Raw genomic sequence first — 19,402 nt, 5'->3', positions numbered from 1 at the left:
CAGCAGAACTCCGCAATAAGATGGAACAGGTTTGATCAAGGCACGCATAGTGATTCTTCACACTTGTCAGGAACCGATATGTTAGATCAGTAAAGCGATAAATACAGTGAAAAGCATCCTCGTCTGAAGAGCTACGGTACGGAAAGTGAATGGGCCTTTTTGACAGGGTATGTCCTGTGAATGACACTTCATCGATCCATTTAAGATGTAAAAATGAGCAGGCAGTGGAGCCATTATGGAGGATTCAACCAATAATTCTATGTATCGCAGCTATATACTGGAGATACAGTAAACCTTCGGTTACACAGATTGTATTAACGACGACATAAGCAGCCTGCAGGCTGTCATTTTAAAACACCTTAAATCACAGTTGATGGGATCAAAAAACCCATTCTCTATATTTGCTGTTTGAGCTTCATCACGTAATCGTACCAGTTGTTACGATATTCAACCGCAATTGAGGAAGTAGAGAGGTCATTTTAAGAACATGCAAGCTCGGTTAAAAATAACGCCGCTTTCGATATGAATGGGCTTGTCCTTGGGTTACGTGACACAAGCGCATGTTTGGGATCGCCGTCTTCGCAAGATAAAGGTTGACGTTGTTGTTGCGTGGGTAATTGACCCCGGCGCGTCCTCATACGATTTCTTGAAGGAGAATACGCTGTCACTGGTCAAACCTTTATATAGTCAAACATCAAGCATACATTACACCGCAAAACTACTGTTGACTTAGGTACTTCTGCGGCCGCTGATAACTTATTAGTGTGTTTCTCTTTGTGTGCGGCTATGATATCGTATATAGAATAATGTGGTTCTACATGAAGAAAAGGTCCTACTGTAAAGCCATAGCCCTAATAATCAAGGAATTATATAAATGACCATTAGGGATCATAAGGTTGATACACGGCAAAGAAGAAAAACGCCAAGACACAATAGTCTCACTTGCTGTTTCCAAAGGAGCCAATAAAAACAAGGACATATCCGGCGATGCTTTTTGAACAATAGCATGTGCACTTACTCTCCTATGGAAACACAGCAATGCGTTCTGCAAAGCCTCAAATAGCATGTCAATGCTCAGGAATAAACCTTCCAAGAAGAAAAGAAGAGAGGGCGGCCTTGCCGATGTAATAACCCAAAATAGTGCCATTAATGGTAAATAGATGCTAGTATAGCGGGGTTGCCTTTTTTTATTTTTTTGTGGTGAGCATTCATTTCAAATCGTCCACTTTTAATCCTTTCCCTCTTTTATTCTCTCTCCCCTTAAAACAACAAAAGCTTCAAACACTTGCTTCCTTACCGCATTCCCTCTCTCTGCTTTCTCCTACCCCTCCCACCCTTCCACCCCGTCAGGCAATAGAGTCTAACGAGACACATCACTACCTATCTACATATCCACGTAAACGCGCACACATGACGGATTCAAAAGGAGAATATCGTGTCGCCATTAACGATTCAGCAGACGTTGGCAAATCCTCTACTACTGCTCCAGGACCTTCCATCGTCGCCCCTTCTCTATTTACGCTTTCTCCCGGAACACGCGCCGCACTACCCATTGCAAGTTATTGTTGTGCAAGCATCTTGATGACCGTTACCAACAAGTATGTAGTGAGCGGCTATGGATTCAACATGAACTTTCTGTTACTGACAGTTCAAGTAAGTTTGTATCTTTTTTGCTTTTGGTTCAAGGGGTCTCCCTATCTTTTTCTCTGTGTCCCTCTCACACTTGAAACCCAAGTCTGGGAGAGCAGTGGTGGGCATTAGTGATTGTGCTGTGTGTGGAGGAGAGGCGTATCGAAGAAGCAGCAGTAGTTTATACTGTTTTTAAAACAAAACGAAAAGCTAAATGGGGTTTGTCTATGGCTTATAATATGTTATCCTTAGAATGTGGTCACTGTAATGTTACTTCAAACGTTTAAATTCCTCAATCTGATCAAATTCCGAGATTTCGATAAAGATGAGGCACGCAAGTGGTTTCCTATTGCGGGAGCACTTGTAACAATGATCTACACGGGCTCAAAATCGCTGCAATATCTGCGAATCCCGATATACACGATCTTTAAAAATCTGACAATTATTCTAATTGCATATGGAGAAGTCCTTTGGTTTGGTGGAAACGTCACTCGATTAATGCTGATTTCTTTTGTCTTGATGGTAAGGAAGAAAGACACGCGGCTGTGGTGGAGACGATAACGTAGGATGGATGTTATTGAGCAGGATGGAGAGACAAACTAACGTATAACTTTGGAATGGGGGCGATCAGGTCCTTTCTTCTGTCATTGCTGGATGGGCCGATGTATCTGAAACGCTTTCCGAAATCGTCACGATGGACAGCACATTTATCGGCTACTTTTGGATGGCAACAAACTGTTTCTCATCGGCAGCATTCGTCTTGTATATGCGCAAGCGCATCAAGTTGACCAACTTTAAGGATTTCGACACTGTATACTACAACAACCTGTTATCCATTCCACTTTTGATCATCCCATCCCTTATTTTTGAAGATTGGAGCGTTGAAAACTTTGCCAGAACTTTGTAAGTTATAAAGGTTAACATGAGAGGGCCGTTATCTGTCCTTCTTGTTGGTAGCTCTTGTTATCATGCACAATGAAGGCTAATCGATTTTATTAGCCCTGAGGAGATTCGTTCACAGATGATTTACGCCATGGTCTTTTCTGGCGTGTCTGCATTCGCCATGTCCTATGCATCGGCTTGGTGTGTGCGTTCCACCTCTTCTACAACATATTCCATGGTTGGTGCCTTAAACAAATTGCCAATCGCAGTTTCTGGCATCATGTTCTTTGGTGACCCTGCCACATTTGCCAACGTTACTGCCATCTTTATTGGTAAGTAAGACTAGTTCAGTGACAGTGGACAGTACTGTAGATATTCATAAGGTGGGAAAGAGAAAGATGCGCGTGGAGACTAAACTAATCATTCCTATACGCGTTTTCTTTTCTTCCCCCAGGATTCGTTGCCGGTCTTGTCTATTCATACGCCAAAACAATCGGTAGCAAGCCTGCTAATAACCAACCTCAAAGTATTCCCATGTCAGCCTCCAGCCAAAGTGCTGCCGATGCTGCCAAAGCAAACGGGAAATTGTAAATTGTAGACCAACCGAAAACCTATATCGCTTTTCTCTCACTCGCACATATCACCACAACCACCAACACCATCCCCATCAGCCAAAAGATAATAATAAATATTTACAGTAGCAAAGAGAAAAACAACAACTTGCATTCTTCCTTTTGATATAATCAATACATCATCTTTTTAAAGGTATAAACGAAAAACAATGCTGGAGCAGTTGGCGGATCCATTGAACAAATAAGTGGGGATGCTGTAATCCCATAAGTGGCGACAGTTTAACTTGTCGGCCAATACCGGACAATCGGTACCCGTGGATGCCTTGTTCTCTTGGTAACGCATCCAAGATGTCTGATAACGCATGATCAGTGAGCTGTTCGTTCATTCTCCACACCAACACCGGGTCGCTGTCGTCGTCACTGCTCTGTTCTTCTCGTTGGGTATCTTGTATTGCTATGGCAACGCTATCCTCTTGCTGTTGCTGCTTATTAATGTTATTGGACACGAGTTGGAACCCCAAGACGCCTTGCAATAACCGAATGTATTCAACCATGACCTCTGTACCATTCTGTGTCAAGACGTATTCATAGCATTCCCAGTCCGCCAGCTCGTGCTTGAACAACTGGTATCGTAAGAACCCTACAAGGCCACGCATAAAAGGAATGACGCCGACGTCATTGGCGAACCGTCGAGCAAATTCTTTCACGAGTGCTAAGCGTTGTTGGTCATTCACACCGTCGAGAACCTGAATTTGTTTCAAGGCATCGTTCAACTCCAATCGCAACTCGCGCTGTCGTTGCTCGTGCCAGGCTACACGCGCATTTCGTTTTTTCTCGAGAAATGAAGACCATTGTTGCCCTGGTAGGGTATATTCGTTGTTGTTGTTCTGTGGCTGGGCAGCAACAAAACCTAATTGCTCAAGTAATGCGCAATCGGGATTGTTCAGGGACGATGTCGTTACGGTGAATCCGGTCGCCGTTAATTTGCCACATCCTTCCAGGAACAGAATCAGGTGATTGGCAGCTTCGTCGCCATTGAACGCTTTACTACAGAGCACTTCCCAGGCTTCCATGTTGATACATAAAATATAACTATATTTGAAATTTGCGCTGTAAAAACCAAGTGTGTGCAGAGATTATTGGAACGAGGCGAATTTAAAATGTACTATAGTGGTTTTCATATGATAGTTTTTTTTTTGTGTATTACAAAATCATGCACGTCTGATTCTTATTTTTTGCTTGACACGACTCAGCTGGGCATCGACCTTGTCGAGTCTTTCTTCAAGTTGATCCTTTTGCCTTCGTGATTGTCGCGTGGCACCCGATATCGGTATTTTTGAGTATTGCAGTAGAAGCTAATTATGGATTATGGTTGTGTCAGTAGTGTACTATTTGGCCAATTTGTATCGCTGTGGGATGGAAAGCAGGTAGTAGTACCTGCTCCTTTTCCTGTGTCAGATCACGGAGTTCGCGATCCAAAGTGTCATTTTCACCCTTCGCAGATGATGGCTTTTCTGCTGCTGTTGGGGTCTGTGGGTTTCCAGGGACAGCACCACCATCTCTAGCACCACTGCTGATGCTACTGCTGCTGCTGCTATGCTCCGTAAAAGTGCTGCTACATTTACTGCTTAACTCCGGTTAGCGAGAGGACGATGCATGCACTGCATAAAGCACGTTCATATGTTTTCCCTTACCGCGATGCTGCCGGTCGTGGCTCGATCTTTTTCTCTGCATCACTGCTGGCGTGTCCTGATGCTGGGGTAGCTACTGCATTCGTCTGTGCCTTGGCGAGCTGCTCCATGGCATATTTCAGAGCCTGTATCTGCTCTTCTGCTTTTCCCAATTGCGACTATAGAAGAGTTCCTCCGTGGGGTTAATAAAACATGGCGTGTGATTCATTAACAGGCAAAGTGTACAGAAGAGCAGAATTACGTGGAGATGATTGATTTTTTCATCTTTATGACGGATCCGATCCTCGTATGCATGATTATCCCTCTCCACCTGTGACCGCAAATCCTAGAACGAGGGCGTGTTAGTTAGAGAAATGAAGGAAAGCTACTCTATTTCGACATGCATAGAAGACATCTAGTTTCTTTGTGTTCGCAGTAACATGGCACATACATCGAGTTCGCGTTTGTATTTGCTGGCTTCTAACGACTTGTATCTATTATTTAGATTTCACTGTGAGCAAGACTTTTCTTGGTCTGCTCTATGATACAATAAGACGCCGCAAAACAACAAACCTCGCGTCGTCGGCAGAAGTCTTTATCTTTTCCAAAAGTATCGACATATCTTGCTCCTTGTGCTTGACATTTAACTGGAAGATCGAGTGCACAAACTGCAGGGTTAGCAAAAGGTCTTTTTCTCACTCGTCTGTAACATGTGTCTTTCTTTATCCGTGTCTACTAGTACGTTAAACGTCTCATGGTGTACCTTCTCTAGTTCTAGTCGTTGCGACAGCACAGACTTTTCGTCCGCAAGTTTTTCGACAATTCTACCAAAATAGTCCAGATCTTTTGCCGAGGCTATCATTATCACGAAAGTTAGTTCCTTGGTTCTTGGCAATGTTTGGAGGGGAGCCCACAAGAATTTGCCTCTTTTGCATGAAAAGCAAAATATGGGAAGATCAAGCTCATGCCTATACACACCTTCTTTTTGCTTCTGCAATGCAGCTACAACCTTTTTTTCCCTTTCCAGCTCCTCACGCAGGAGGTTTGCCTCATTCTTGTGCTCTACTGCTGCTGCTTCTGATGTTGCTGTGCTTGGAGAAGCAGAAGCAGAAGAAGACGGCGATCCCTTGACGCTGTGATTACACGTTGAATGCGATGAAGTGGACGAGGGTGAAGAAGAGCTGGAAGAGGATGAAAAAGCAGACGATGCTGCTGATGATGATTCGATGGGACGGCCTTTTGTTGTTGAAGAGGGAGTATTGACAATATGCCATGAGCCTTCATCCTTTGGACTACTATCAGTATCTTTCTGTTTATCATCGGACGCTGTTAAACTCGATGATGCTGCTGCTGATGGTGGTAGTGGGGGTACGGGTGGTATTGGAGGATGAGGAACGTGAGACGGATGATGATAATGATCTTCCTGCTGCAGTTGTGGCGGTAAAGAAACAGTATCCGAATTCGGCTGCTCATCGGCTGTGAGAACAAGGTCGTCGTCATCTGCTGTTGTTATCGTCGTCGTGTCACGGTGATGATGATGTGACATGACAACCGCACAACTCTGCCGCTTCAAAAGTTTGTTCTCCTCGTGCTGTTTATCATTAGGGGTCAAGAAGAATGCACTAGTAGTAGTAGTAGCAGCAGCAACAGAAATGATAATGGCATGTCATAAAAAAGAAGAAATGTTAGGATCAAGCCGACAAGACGGATAAGAAAACTCAAGGGGAGGATGGGGCAGAGAAGGAGGTTGTCTTTTTCTTGGAATAGGTAAAAGGTAGTTACTCGTATATGCAGCGATGGGCTCTCTTTTTTTCAGCTGGTTTTCATTTGCCAGGGAGGGGGGAAGAGGAAGAAGAAGAAGACGGAGGGGCAGAGGGTGAATTGTAGGAAGGAAGAGGTGATGGTGATGATGGGCATGATAGTATGAGCCTAAACCCTTCTTACCTTAGTCGTTTGCTACTGCTGCTGTGGTTTGTTGCTCGTTTATTCTTGTACAATCGTCGACGAAATTGATCTTGGTAGTCGGGTGTCGCACTGCTGTTACGGCCTTTCTTTGTCCCTCCTGCTGTCGTGTTTTTGTGTGTATGTCGTTGGAAAGTGAATAAAGAAGACAGAAAACGTCGGTCAACAGTTGCGGCGTACATGATCGAATGAAAGAAAGAAGAGAAAGAGAGGGAATGATGTATCCAATCAAACTCTCGATAGGGATAGTAGTTCTTGTTTGCATACCTAAGTTTAGATTGGTATGCTGATCACTGTTGTTATTGTTGTTGTTATTGGTGTTGCCCTCATTGTTGTTGCTGGAATGGTTGGATGAGCGGGTGGTGCTATTGTTGAAGCTAAACAGCTTCCAAAATTTAGGGATCGTTTTCGACGAGGATAGTTTTGGCTTGGACTCGCTGATATTATTACTACTAGTAGATTGCATTATAACGAAAAGTGTACACACAAGAGAAAGAGAGAGGGAAGAGAAAAGATAATTATGCTTAAATGATGGTAAAATATAAATCCAGGAAAAAAAAATCAGGAAGAAAAAAAAAGCAGGGGGTTTGAAGAAGAGAGGGAAAAAAACAAGAAAGCATCGGGTGGAGTATGTGGTGTCTTAAGTACAAAAATAGACAATGAGTGAGGATACATAATGATTACAACAGCAGCAGCAACAGGAATGATAAATAGTAGCACACAAGGAGAAGAAGGGAAGCAACGTGAACAAGGCACACACGTTTATTGTGAATAAAGTGGTTGTGACTTGACTGGGGCTAATAATGATGATTATAGTAATACGAATAATGGGCGATCTTACAGGCTGTCTGACTTGTTCTAGTGGATTATGTCTGGTTGTTGTTCTATGCAGCAGCGGGTGCGTGTGTGTCCTAACCACTTCCACCACTACTGCCACCACGGCGTTTGTACATCAAAAGGGCAATAAAGGAGAAGAACACCAAATAGAGTAGCATATAAGTCGACCACATACTCCGAACTGACAATCCGTCACCGACACCATATAGCGGCAACCGTTTCTTCATCCAGGGTCGAGTGAACTCGTCTGGCATGGACGGCTTCCATATTGGTATATAGGGTGGTCCTCTGCGAACATAGTCCCATTTCCCTGGCGCCAGACACGACAAATCTGTGCGTACGTACTCCTCCTGGTCATTTGGTGCCGGATAGGAGGGATCGTGACGAGCGCGCCACCAATGAGCCACACCATGGCATACACCACACCAGCTTACCCTTTGAGTATACAGCTCCGAGCTGCTCCAGTTTCCGTAAAACGATGGATTGAGCCGTTCTTTGAGTGGTATATCCTGTTGACGTCGATGCGCAAAGTATTCGAGATAGGCTGTGTTGTTCTTGTCCAGGTAATTGATGTAATCGGCTAGTTCGCGGGGATCCGGGTACGCATCCATCCGTATCGCTGCTCGTGAGGTTGGTATGAATGCCTCGTAGTTTTGTGGACCATCCACAATGGGCACCGTCGATGAGGATATCGTGTCAAACAGCTTTTCCGTAACTAGTGTTCATCGTTGTTGTGATAACACCCCTTAAATGCAATTAGCTCATATGTAATATTTGTTCTCCCCTTTCACACTTAAAAAAAGAGAAAACACCCTTAAGATTCTTACCATAGTCGTCACAGTTGGAATTCTCAATAGCAAGATAGAATTTGTATTGTCGCATTAAATCCGACCGCTGCTTGTCTTCCGGAAACGCCTTGTTATTGAGACACTTGCCATAGCTATCCACTTTAATGTATTTCATTAATTCTTTCACGTAATGGTGTCGTCCGCTCCATGCATCGCAATTCGATGCTATCCATAGTATAGGAGCGTCGTCCGTTTTCGTGCTGATGAAATCCTCAGATACGGGGTTTTCTAAGGGCGTCATGATCCGAGGCGAGAAATACGGGAAAAAGAATCGGCTGTCTAGGTTGTAGGCTCCAAGATAATCGAACGTCGTACGCATCTTTTCCTCGTCTCTTCGAAACGCCGGGCCCATGGGCGATTCCATCGTATATAAAATCCACGGCTGTCCTTGGATGTGCGAAGGTATATCGTCGTCGCTATAGTCTGAGGCATGAAATACAACTGCTGCTACTGCGGTAGTATCGATGCTCTTCTCGTCATTTCTGTCAACAATTTCGCTTCGATCGCCCGTAATGGTGCACCAAGATTGGTCATCTTTCGTCATTTTAACGGGTAGATCTTCAGCCTTTTGACATTTCACCGCCAAGTCGGTACCTGCATATAAAAGATAACGTAGATATCAGATAAGCGGCTGTTTTGACAACAATTTTATGCACACATATACACATATGCATGTCAACATACCCCCATGAAAGTCAGCAGAAAAAACTTTTGTCCAATGGACAATGCGTATAGGCGGAATGGTGGCCATTACTATTCACAATTAGAAAGTCTCAAGGACAAGAAGAAAGGGTCGGGCGGAGGTGGAAAGTCATGATGCGTGTGTAATATTGGAAGAATGGGATGTAAATGTGAAATATATATGAAACGGTATCTCTAGGTAGCAAGCAAAAGGCCTATTCTACTTTCTTGGGAGGCTTCTCAGCAATAGTTGCTAATCCTTTGTCCTTTTCACTTGGCTTGAACGTTTTCTTAAGTCGAGCCGATTCCAGCTTTTTTATATACGCCTCAATGCCAATCGCTATTTTCAAAAAAAGAGAGAGAATTTCCGACTTTAGCCCTTCTGCATGCTTTCCAATCTTTCTGTCTTTCCAATTCTTACCCAGGAACACTAAAGCAACACCGAGCCATTGACCCAACGAGAGCTTATGATTGAACCAAAACACACTCAACAGCATTGTAAACAGCTTTCGTGTCACCGTCACCGTCACCAAACGCAAACTGCCGTATTCTTGGAGAGTATAAAAAATAAAGCATTGGCCCACTGCACCGCAGAGACCAAACAAAAGTACATCGCGGATGACAGCTGGATGGGTTTGGCAGAACCGGATCGCCAAACTGAGTTCGTCGTTGTAAGGATTCAAAACAAGGAATGCCAGCGAGTAAATCGAGCCAATGGCATTCATAAAGAACATCATGTGTTGGCCACTGACATACTGGCCATAGTCATGGAAAATCTGATCCTGAGTCGCGTTGGTCAAGCCATCAATAGCAAGATTGGTGCCAAGCAAAAACAGACCCCACAACGAATTGGCAGCCGCCGCCTTCTTGCTACTGCCTCCCTCAACTTGATGATACAGCATAAACATCGAAACGCCGGCCGTAATCAACATGACACAGACGTACTTGTACAATGGAAATTTCCTCCGGTAGACAACCAAGTTCATAAACATGACCGGGATCAGTTTACACGATTTGCCCAGAATCATGGTCGGGTAGTCGATATGTTTGAGTGCTGCATAGCCAAAGGGCGATCCAGTACAGTTGGTAAATGCAACTTGTGCGTATTTAACGTAGAGTGCACGAGGAGAAGTTGTCAGGTTGAGGTGTCGTCCGCTGACCTTGACGTAGATGAATGACACAATGGCGGCGATCACGGACTGGATCAGATTGAGAAAGATAAAGTAACGGAATTTCTCTGGTGCATCGTTGTCACCGTACGGTGTGGTGCTCACTCTTTCTTGGATGACGCCCCATGTGAGGAAGCATGCGTAGATTCCTGCAACGCAAAACGTGAAGACGAGCATACAAGAACACACACAAAGGAGGGGAAAGGTACTGACAGGCCCGAAAAGGGAGCTATTTTATTTTGAAAGGTTGGTGGCATGACATTATTGGCTCGGTATGGGATGGAAAAACCTCATTTCCGCTGCATTCGAAATATTGTTGGCATGAACTTTTTAGGAGTACTACTTTTATATCAGTAGAGTGGATTTAACTTATGACTGTAACTGCATACCTTTATTGAACGATTAGTTGTGTCCGCCAAGTCCATTTTATGACCATCGTTTCATGTTAAAGAAAAGAGAGTCAAACTAATCTGAAGAGATGTCTTACTGTATTAGAAACTTCGAATCATAATCAAGGTAATACCAGCTCCAACGCTTGACCAGTATTTTAAAGACCACATCGATGACTTCAACATCATAGAGCTTCAAAGCGTGTTTTACTTGAAGTTGAAGTACGAAAAAGTGGCGATAGCCTGAGGATTTTTAGTCATTGGGAATAGATTACTCGATAACCCATATGGAATCGCTCTTTTCTGTGCAATAGATAACCAAGTTGATCGAATGTCTATGAGCTAATATTGGCAGACCACATCTTAGGCTCGTTGATGGATACCAGGCTTAGGTATTGCTGTCCTTTTGGTCCAAGTTATAAGATTTTCTACCGATCGTTATTTCTTGCGCATGAAAATGTCTGCGTATTATTAGTAGAAGGCAGGGTGTCAAGCAAGACATCAGAATCAATGTTCAGAAAGTACTTTCATTCTCAAAGGTTGCTCGGAGAGATTCCAGGGACGAAAACAAAGAGGGATAGTTACACCGTTGAGCAGAATAGAGCCTAAGAGCGGGGAGCATCAACGCCATCATCTCGCCTTCTTCGAAATAGGTACCTTAACGGTCGGAAGCCCCATTGGATCCCACGATATCGAGATTTATTTTTCGTTTTCGTAGCACAACTAATTAGTAGCTGAAATATTTCACATCACCTTGCTTGGGAGTTCGTATAACTCGCGTTCAGAACGTCGCAACATTTCCTTCGTACTACCAACAGACCCGGATGACCACGTTTGTCTCCAAAGTATTTTTGCCTCCTTCTTTTGACGCGCCTCTGTGGAGACTTCCGGAACTGTTTCTTTTTTCCTTTTTTTATCACCTTTGCTACTACACTTGCGTTGCTCTTTCAAGATCTTTAATTTCGTTTTTTATTTTCGATACGTGAACAAAACGACACACGACGCATCACATGCAAAGTTCAAAGGTGACTGCTATCATGATCATGTAGTTGTAAGTGTTCCAAATACTGAGATATCACAAGCAGGTAAGTATAGAAAGAGAGAGATAAATTGAGGCAACATATTTATAGCAGTAATCGAATGCTTTGGCAAAAGCTTACTTTATTTGGATAAACACAGTCAATATGATAAAAGTCTTCCATAGCACAGCGTGAAGAAGAAAGTAGTAGTAAAATAAAGAAGGGCTTTTGCCCGTTAGAATAGACCTTCAAGCGAGCTGGTTTGCGGGCCACATCCTTCGTTATTTGCCAAATCAAAGTATCTTTAGGGTTTTAAAAAAGTTGTCAGTCATCGCTCTTAATGATAGTATCATTATGCACGATTAAGTGACTCTATCTCAATAAACTACTTACTGGAGATGGTCATCGATATTTTTGATCCCAAAGCCAGAGTCGTAGCAGCCATTTGTCTCAGGGCCGTTGGGACATACCTCTGTGTGCATTGTCATTTCATGTAGTTTAGCTTGGTGAATAAGGACATCACTTTCACTTTCATAAATTTTCGTAAACACTGTCGTACTTACCGATTTCATCTCGAGAATTGATCCAATACTCGGTGCCTCCGTGAACATAGCCCAGCAAGCGCGAAGGAAAGTCAACAAACACTGTTGTATATATATAGCAAGAGATTTATAAGTAAACATATGCTCCTTATGCGATTGCAACGGTGGTAATAGACATTCACTATGAAAAGGGTACACTACTTACAGTCTCTTTTGTTAGTAAGACGATAATATGGAATTCCCGTACTAGCAGCATATTCAACAAATGCCCGGTTACCAATACGGGGAGCGGCTACATACATAATGAATGGTACGTAAGCATTAAAGTAATAAATTCATGAGTAGCAGGCTCGTGTCAATATAATACTGCCCTAGGCAGTGTTGCTTAATATTACCATGGGAGTAAAGAGTGACATTGTAGCCTCGCTGGTGAAGATCCAGAGCATGAAGCGTTGAGGTGCATCCACCCAAAGAATGTCTAAGTTGGTTATTTTTACAGTTAGTTAGATGGAAATGCGTACAGATGAATCGTATGGGATCCGCTTTATTGACTTACCCAGTGGATGTCAAAGAGTAATCGGGATACTCTTGTACCTGTTGCTCAACAACAGAAACAATTTGCTCGGCCACCTCCTCATAGCTTTGATAAAATCCTTTGAATTGGTACGTACCCAGATAATTGTTATTAGTTAACTCAGACCATTGTATGTTACTGTTGTTGCTTGTCGTGCTAATTGTTACCTCTGTGAACTCGTGTAGTCAGAGAGCCGCCTGGATACCTGATCAAGACGACATCTACATCCTGAAGGTTGTTGAAGACAGTGTCAGTGCTCAGCGTGAATAGATCATATTGTGGATCTTATATAAATATGAGTAATACTTGCAGCTTCAAAGTTTGGTTGAGACACGGAACCTAAGTAGCAAAGAAAGTTATGGTTGCTCTTAGCGAAATGAAACATCATTACCAATTGGCAATAAGAATAATGTTCGGTTATAGTTTACCACGGAAGACGGAAATAATACGTTTGCGTTCGTCGTCACGAACAACCATTGCATTCGTGTCGTGCTCTGGTGTAGTAAACACTTCAACGATTTCCATGTTTGCAGTACGGTCACAATTGCCGCAATCCCATTGGCCCCCGGGGATGACCGTTGGACAGTACGCGTTGCCAGCAAGCGTCATGTAGTACTTTAGGTTTTCAACTTCTTCGGATGTCGCCATGCGATTCTCATCGCTTTGACGTTTTAAAAAGACGGGGCCGGCACTCACAAAAGGAAGAACCAGGCACGAAGCAACAGCCAATGTAGTAAAGAGTTTCATTTTCTTTGAGCTTGGTATAATGAAAATGATATAATGGGGTGCAGATTAGATGCGAAAAAGTTGGATCGATTAAGGTGATATGAACAGATTCTTTGTCTCAAGATGTATTTATACCCTTTGTCTCGATATTTCATTTTCCCTTTGCATATGAAAAGTGGAGTTTTTTCTTTCTCCCAATGCCGCGGCTAAGTTATCATATTTCGTCTCGAGGAAGAACGCTCTCCGTATTGGAAAGCATATGGCAGCAGTAGAACAAATATGCGCTTTCGTCTCTTGCTGTCAAGCGACGCAGGAAATGGTAAAAAAAGCTGCAGACTACACCATATCAGGAATAGCCGTGGTAAAGTTTTCAGGTGCATTGCGTAAAACAAATTCCAAGAACATGGTATATCACCCACGACAAGCAAATTATAATTTTCAAACATTCAGGTACAATATCGTCTGCCCCTGGCATTGACAAAGAAATTTTCCCATAGAGACGTACAACATTTCCGAGAGGGTAATGACTTGGTGATACCAGCAATGTCGATTAATTAAAATGTAACGTTGATCGATCTGCCTTCTTCCCCGCACAAAAAGCCAATGCGAAAAATCAAGCATTTTGTCATTTATGATGACTGAAATTAGCGAAATTTTTCCTTGTATCTTTTCTTCAAAGAAAGATACCATTGCATTTTGTGCCATTACTGCATTACACCAACAGACATCTACACATGAACTGTACATACTGTGTGATTTAAATTGAAATTCCTTTTATTACAAATTCTCACATAAAGACATACATACTACATAGGAGCGATTACTAACAATATTATGTACCAAAGGAGGTCTGTTTTGTAGGACGTTAGTTAGCAGCAGTATGTACGACAACGATACATCTTGTGATTGCACTGAACTAAAGCGGAAGCGTTCTGTAATTGCTTGGAGCTCATATACGTGAGCGTAAAACGAATATAATATTTACAACACTATACATCATTCAATAATGGAAATATATCTTTGCCATTGACGATATGTCCATTTTGCTCATTTTCTAATTAGCGTTTAGCAACCACATCAGCAGCACCAATTTCATTCTCTCCATTGATATGTCTACCTCACGACGACCAAAATCAAATAGAGGAATATGCCAATCGTGGATATATTTTTTGTGAAACCCACTTAAAGTTTACAAGCATTAATCTTGGCATACGAAACTTGTGTTCGGCTACATACAAATTATACACCAGTTTTATACTTCGTTGCTGTTTCCCCTTCCAAAATTCATAGTGAAAGGGTTGCTTGTTTCTTCCATGCAGTCCTCAATAGTATCAGAGAGATGTTATGCTATATATGCAAAGTGAACAGGTAAATCAATTGCCTTCATAAAACGATTACACGCGGGGCTATTGGCTCCGTGTTATTGACTAGTAGTGGGCTTCGTGTGAAGGTGATTATCCGTCCATCTCAATATGTTGTGGTAACGGCGTACAGTATCAGCAGCTAGGAAGTCAGTACATATGCTGAGTTCTAGGATCAACAGTGAATGAAGGAGTTTGGCGTCGTTTGATGCTAAAGTGGAAAAAATAACATATCGTTGAGGTTAGAAAAAGAGAAGCATCAGATACCACGGCTAGATTATAACCAGGCAAAGTCGCAGTAACAAAAAGGCCAAGCAAAGCGCCGAGAGAATGAGTTCAGACCCAGAACATTTAACCCACAGATATCTCTTCTTTTAAGGCGACTACAAAAAGGTTCTGTACGACGAAACCTTCTTTTAAATACTTTGGGGCCGTCGAGTTTTTATCAACATGAGCGCAGCCATATACTCGTTCATCAACTCCATAACCAACAGCATAACGTCTCGATACGATATTAAATCGCAAATATCTACAGCGGGACTATGGAAGATTTATCTCGGTTTACGAAAGACGACGGGAAAACATTACGCTATTTTTGTACGTAACGGAACAACACTGCATCATCACATCACACCACCATCGTCACGTATATAAAACTGATGAACAACCCAACAAAAACGACACCATTTACTTTTAGATTTTTGAGAAACGATCGCTTGATGTCTCCTTTAAACGCGAACGAGGTGCCTCGAAAAATGATACGGAAAAAGTCTACGAACTATTAAAAAAAGAAGCAAGTTTCCTTTGAACAATTCCGATAATACTTGGCTACCAGATTGCTAACAATCAGGGAAACATTCTCATTACCACGCTATAGGCTAGCAATTTGGCACGTTTACGGCATCCATCCATCTTGGAAGTGGTAGAGCCGGTTTCGGAATCAAGGTCTTCGATCGCCTTTGTTACGGAACCGTTGTTGGGCACCTTATCTCATTTGCTGAAAATGGACAGTAATTATTCGTCGCCAGGAAGCGATACGGCATATGAAATTGATGAACTAGAGGTAATGACAATACTTTGATGGGCAAAAAGGAAAGGCAACAAAAAGCAAGGGAGTGTGTGTGCGCATGCATGTGGAGTTTTGAGGTGCAATGATATCCTGAACAAAAAACGATATATCCAAATGATTCTATAGATTCAAAAAGGATTGTCTCAAGTAGGCAAAGGAATGCAGTTTCTGAACGATGCCAAAGTGGTACATCACAATTTGACTCCCGATTCTATATTTGTTAATGCAAAGGTATTGGATAGAGAGCAATTGGTTATTTCATTTCATAACTCAGAAGAAAATGTATTTGGGAAGTTGACACGCGATCTTTCAATAAATTGTAGGGCGACTGGAAAATTGGAGGGTAAATTGAGAAAGACAAGAAGGAAAACACGGATAGCTGTGACGGATTTAGAGGGGAAAGAAAGAATTAACTTCTCTCGTTAATTATGTGGAAACAAAAAGGTTGGGCTTTGGCGTTTTTCTCAACAATCCGAGCGAGCATGATACCAGCAGCATCTATGACTTCAACGATTATCTGCCTGAACAGTGTCAAATCAACCTGGATTATGCTGGTAAGCAGTTCTGACAATGTCTATCGAGAACTTGGAGAAGAGTGGTCACAATGTGCATAGAACTAAATCAATCATCTACTACTAGCTCCGGAATTCATTCTCGATAACGAAGTAACGCTAGCCAATGACATGTTCTCGTTGGGCTGTTTAGCATATTCCATCCACAACAAGGGTGTGCCTTTATTGCATACGTTCAATAATCTGCGCACCTATGAACGAAAAGTTCAATCTTTAAATTCGACAGACTACAGAAACATGCCCCCTCATTTCCAAGGTACGTAAAGGCATAGTAACCAAGGGTTGGAGAATTGCCAGCAAGAAGCAATCAGATAGAGTGTTCCGTGACAACTAAATACAAAACAGATGTGATCCGCAGTTTGCTGGCACGATACCCTTCGCAACGTATTACAGCGGAAGAGTTCCAAAAGTCAAAATACTTTGACAACATTCTCGTTTCTACGATGAAGTTTTTGGAGAGTTTCCCGGAAAAGACGCGCGAAGAAAAGAGTCAGTTTATGAAAGGGTTGGCGCGTGTATTGAATCAATTTCCGGAACGTGTACTGAAGCGAAAGGTGAGTGGACAATTCTGGCCATGACCGTAAAAATGTGTGGCTTTACTGATTTTATTTTCTCAAAAGATCCTTCCACAACTCTTGGAAGAACTGAAGAATCATCAGCTGTTACCTTATACCATACCCAATGTTTTTGCAATCGTCGAGCAACTGAATCAACGCGAATTCTGCGAGCTCGTGTTACCGTCCTTAAAACCCGTATTCAACGTCCGTGACCCGCCACAAAACATGATCGTTCTGTTGGAAAAGCTGGATATTCTGCAGCAGAAAACGCCACGGGAAACGTTCAGGGACGATGTGATGCCACTCGTTTATGCAGCACTTGAGGCCCCGACGCCTTTGGTGCAAGAAAAGGCAATGCGTATTGTTCCGGCGTTGGCTGAGTCGCTGGATTATACGACAGTAAAGAATGCCGTGTTTCCAAGAGTACAAGCATTGTTTGTCCAAACAACTGTCTTGTCCGTCAAAGTGAGCACCCTGATTTGTTTCCATTCCATGATCAAAGTAATTGACAAGGTAAATACGATTCATCTCCTTTTAAACTTGTCTCCAGCCTAGAATCAAATGAAAAAAAGCTTGTCTTGATGCTGATTTATTGTGCGTTTAGTATACTATGCAAGAAAAGCTTGTGCCGTTGTTGAAAAATATCAAGACAAAAGAGCCTGCAGTAATGGTAATTACACACCTACATATCCACGCTACATGTAGAGTGCCTTCTAACAGAACCTCTTATATGATTAGTTATCCACATTGGCCGTCTATGATGAACTTGGCAAGCACTTGGATAAGGAAATTATTGCAACTGAAATCTTACCCCAATTGTGGCGAATGAGCTTTGGACCATTATTAAACTTGGAACAGGTAATTATGCGGGAAGGGTTGATTCTACAATGAATGTTGTTTTGCTGATACTATACCCAAACAGTTCCGCAAATTCATGAAAACAATTCGAGAGCTGACGAACCGTGTTGAGGAGGCGCACACCCGGCATTTACAGGAAGTTAAATCTCTTGAAGATCAGACCAAGAGCGTGAGTGCTAAATCTTCACCAATGAATGGCAACGCAACATTGGGTGGAGGAGACGAAGATGTGTCGTTCGAAGCATTGGTTCAGGGTCGTGCAGCAGCAGCAGCTGCTGAAACACCAACAGCAACCACTGATATGTTCTCAGCCATGGATTTACCTTCTACAATGGGTATTTCACCTATCACAGCATCAGCAACAACGACAGCAGCAACGACAACCAATAATCTCATGAGTGGATTGGCGCCAAGCAGTGGCTGGCCCTCAAGTAGTACCTCTGGCCGACAAAGCCCTATGATGGCGCCGCTATCACCTTCATCTGGATCATCAAGTCCAGTTCGACGACCTGCCGCTGGTCCAATGAATCTCAACTCGTCTTCTTATTCATCGACTTCTCATGCCCCATCAACAACATCAAATACCATAGATTGGTCATCATCCATGAATAGAAGTAAGCCGCTTCACAGCTTTGGCAATAACAACAGCATCAACAATAACAGCACCACTACTATCCCGACACTTGCCGGTCCATCCACATATCAGCAACCATCATCATCACCCTTTTCATCCATACCTAGCTTGCCTCCTCCACAACAACATCAACAATCGCAACAACTATCAATGGCCACGCTATCACTATCTTCATCATCTGCATCTGCAGCAAGCGGTTCTAACTATGCTGCATTACACGGATTATCCTCGACAAGCATAATGCCAACCACACCCACAAACACATCTCGATCTTCAAGCATGGAACTACTACAACCGTTATCGAGCAATCGCTCATCAGCACAATCTCGCACATCTATGCAAGGCCAAACTGGACACAAGCTCAACAACTTGACGGCATTTGATCCACTTGGTTAATTGCTCACTTTTTTTATTATCTGTAATTTGTAATAGTAATAGCACACATCATATGACCCATGTCTCTTTCCGCTTTGTAATTGTACCTCACCTATAAGAATGTGGTGCAATAAGGTCGTCTTTAAAACTGCATTATGTACTTTCGTCTCTGAGCAGTTGCTCATACTATTTTAGAACATACTGTTCTACCTAACTTCAGGATACACTGTATATATGCCCGATCGATTGAAGCTATCAACCCAAGTATGAAGTATGTGTTTATAATTCCTTGTGTGATACAATACAAGTGTACATAGTAAGAGATGTCGTGCTTTTGTTTGCAACACGCTCAATCGATGATTATACATACTCTGACATACGCATGCCATGCAGATCACTTAGAATAAGTAGCCGATCATTAGCTCTGACGATATCACAACGACAAAAATAAAAGTAAAAAGGTATCAGTTTTAGTA

The 19,402-nt window shown here is 42.6% G+C and overlaps 8 protein-coding genes across 8 annotated transcripts; 3 read left to right on the top strand and 5 right to left on the bottom strand.

The window, feature by feature from the left end:
• The first annotated feature begins 1,285 nt into the window (after positions 1-1,285).
• BDB00DRAFT_621556 (GDP-mannose transporter into the lumen of the Golgi) lies at positions 1,286-3,182 on the top strand. The gene is made up of 5 exons (XM_053118058.1): positions 1,286-1,653; positions 1,882-2,151; positions 2,261-2,532; positions 2,629-2,843; positions 2,966-3,182. Exons 1-5 carry the CDS (start codon positions 1,411-1,413, stop codon positions 3,100-3,102), a joined length of 1,137 nt encoding a protein of 378 aa, XP_052983648.1. The 5' UTR covers positions 1,286-1,410; the 3' UTR covers positions 3,103-3,182.
• A 584-nt stretch (positions 3,183-3,766) lies between these two features.
• BDB00DRAFT_756586 (uncharacterized protein) lies at positions 3,767-4,156 on the bottom strand (the record flags this gene model as incomplete). The annotated part of the gene is made up of 1 exon (XM_053118915.1): positions 3,767-4,156. A coding segment is annotated over one exon (390 nt), but the record flags the coding sequence as incomplete, so codon positions are not given.
• On the bottom strand, positions 3,871-6,499 carry BDB00DRAFT_621705 (uncharacterized protein). Its single transcript, XM_053118059.1, has 8 exons — positions 5,732-6,499; positions 5,517-5,608; positions 5,327-5,400; positions 5,205-5,247; positions 5,016-5,099; positions 4,778-4,932; positions 4,521-4,698; positions 3,871-4,438 (listed from the first exon to the last, which is right to left on the bottom strand). The coding sequence occupies exons 1-8, from the start codon at positions 6,297-6,299 to the stop codon at positions 4,295-4,297; spliced, it is 1,338 nt and encodes a 445-aa protein (XP_052983646.1). The 5' UTR covers positions 6,300-6,499; the 3' UTR covers positions 3,871-4,294.
• A 1,127-nt stretch (positions 6,500-7,626) lies between these two features.
• Positions 7,627-8,641, bottom strand: BDB00DRAFT_756785 (uncharacterized protein; the record flags this gene model as incomplete). Its single annotated transcript, XM_053118935.1, has 2 exons — positions 7,627-8,267; positions 8,380-8,641. The coding sequence occupies 2 exons, from the start codon at positions 8,639-8,641 to the stop codon at positions 7,627-7,629; spliced, it is 903 nt and encodes a 300-aa protein (XP_052983645.1).
• A 551-nt stretch (positions 8,642-9,192) lies between these two features.
• Positions 9,193-10,604, bottom strand: BDB00DRAFT_804187 (UAA transporter). Its single transcript, XM_053122095.1, has 2 exons — positions 9,503-10,604; positions 9,193-9,421 (listed from the first exon to the last, which is right to left on the bottom strand). Exons 1-2 carry the CDS (start codon positions 10,425-10,427, stop codon positions 9,297-9,299), a joined length of 1,050 nt encoding a protein of 349 aa, XP_052983644.1. The 5' UTR covers positions 10,428-10,604; the 3' UTR covers positions 9,193-9,296.
• Positions 10,605-12,047: 1,443 nt separating this feature from the next.
• Positions 12,048-13,521, bottom strand: BDB00DRAFT_756750 (Alpha/Beta hydrolase protein; the record flags this gene model as incomplete). Its single annotated transcript, XM_053118928.1, has 6 exons — positions 12,048-12,130; positions 12,222-12,302; positions 12,406-12,492; positions 12,596-12,678; positions 12,757-12,943; positions 13,203-13,521. The coding sequence occupies 6 exons, from the start codon at positions 13,519-13,521 to the stop codon at positions 12,048-12,050; spliced, it is 840 nt and encodes a 279-aa protein (XP_052983643.1).
• Positions 13,522-15,216: 1,695 nt separating this feature from the next.
• BDB00DRAFT_804186 (uncharacterized protein) lies at positions 15,217-16,077 on the top strand. Its single transcript, XM_053122094.1, has 2 exons — positions 15,217-15,458; positions 15,559-16,077. Exons 1-2 carry the CDS (start codon positions 15,312-15,314, stop codon positions 15,667-15,669), a joined length of 258 nt encoding a protein of 85 aa, XP_052983642.1. The 5' UTR covers positions 15,217-15,311; the 3' UTR covers positions 15,670-16,077.
• Positions 15,683-18,947, top strand: BDB00DRAFT_920721 (uncharacterized protein; the record flags this gene model as incomplete). Its single annotated transcript, XM_053128746.1, has 10 exons — positions 15,683-15,924; positions 16,057-16,161; positions 16,254-16,273; positions 16,375-16,484; positions 16,570-16,758; positions 16,848-17,056; positions 17,123-17,572; positions 17,664-17,729; positions 17,798-17,917; positions 17,982-18,947. Exons 1-10 carry the CDS (start codon positions 15,865-15,867, stop codon positions 18,945-18,947), a joined length of 2,295 nt encoding a protein of 764 aa, XP_052983641.1. The 5' UTR covers positions 15,683-15,864.
• Between the last annotated feature and the right edge of the window lie 455 nt (positions 18,948-19,402).

This window comes from Zychaea mexicana (genome assembly GCF_025766255.1).
Source record: "Zychaea mexicana strain RSA 1403 chromosome Unknown BDB00scaffold_9, whole genome shotgun sequence".
Classification (NCBI taxonomy): Eukaryota; Fungi; Mucoromycota; class Mucoromycetes; order Mucorales; family Lichtheimiaceae; genus Zychaea; species Zychaea mexicana.
Note: the sequence above shows the minus strand (reverse complement) of the source record. Positions and strands in the feature narration are given on the sequence as shown.

Bases quoted from the DNA above. Each gene is read 5' to 3' on its own strand.
- BDB00DRAFT_621556 (XM_053118058.1), top strand. From the start codon at position 1,411: ATGACGGATTCAAAAGGAGAATATCGTGTCGCCATTAACGATTCAGCA. The intron at 2,533-2,628 runs GTAAGTTATAAA...CGATTTTATTAG, and splicing joins GAAAACTTTGCCAGAACTTT to CCCTGAGGAGATTCGTTCAC. The intron at 2,844-2,965 runs GTAAGTAAGACT...TTCTTCCCCCAG, and splicing joins CGTTACTGCCATCTTTATTG to GATTCGTTGCCGGTCTTGTC.
- BDB00DRAFT_621705 (XM_053118059.1), bottom strand. From the start codon at position 6,299: ATGTCACATCATCATCACCGTGACACGACGACGATAACAACAGCAGAT. The intron at 4,699-4,777 runs GTAAGGGAAAAC...CAGTAAATGTAG, and splicing joins CCACGACCGGCAGCATCGCG to CAGCACTTTTACGGAGCATA. The intron at 4,439-4,520 runs GTACTACTACCT...ATCCATAATTAG, and splicing joins TGACACAGGAAAAGGAGCAG to CTTCTACTGCAATACTCAAA.
- BDB00DRAFT_804187 (XM_053122095.1), bottom strand. From the start codon at position 10,427: ATGCTCGTCTTCACGTTTTGCGTTGCAGGAATCTACGCATGCTTCCTC. The intron at 9,422-9,502 runs GTAAGAATTGGA...TTTTGAAAATAG, and splicing joins TGTTGCTTTAGTGTTCCTGG to CGATTGGCATTGAGGCGTAT.
- BDB00DRAFT_804186 (XM_053122094.1), top strand. From the start codon at position 15,312: ATGAGCGCAGCCATATACTCGTTCATCAACTCCATAACCAACAGCATA. The intron at 15,459-15,558 runs GTACGTAACGGA...ATTTACTTTTAG, and splicing joins GAAAACATTACGCTATTTTT to ATTTTTGAGAAACGATCGCT.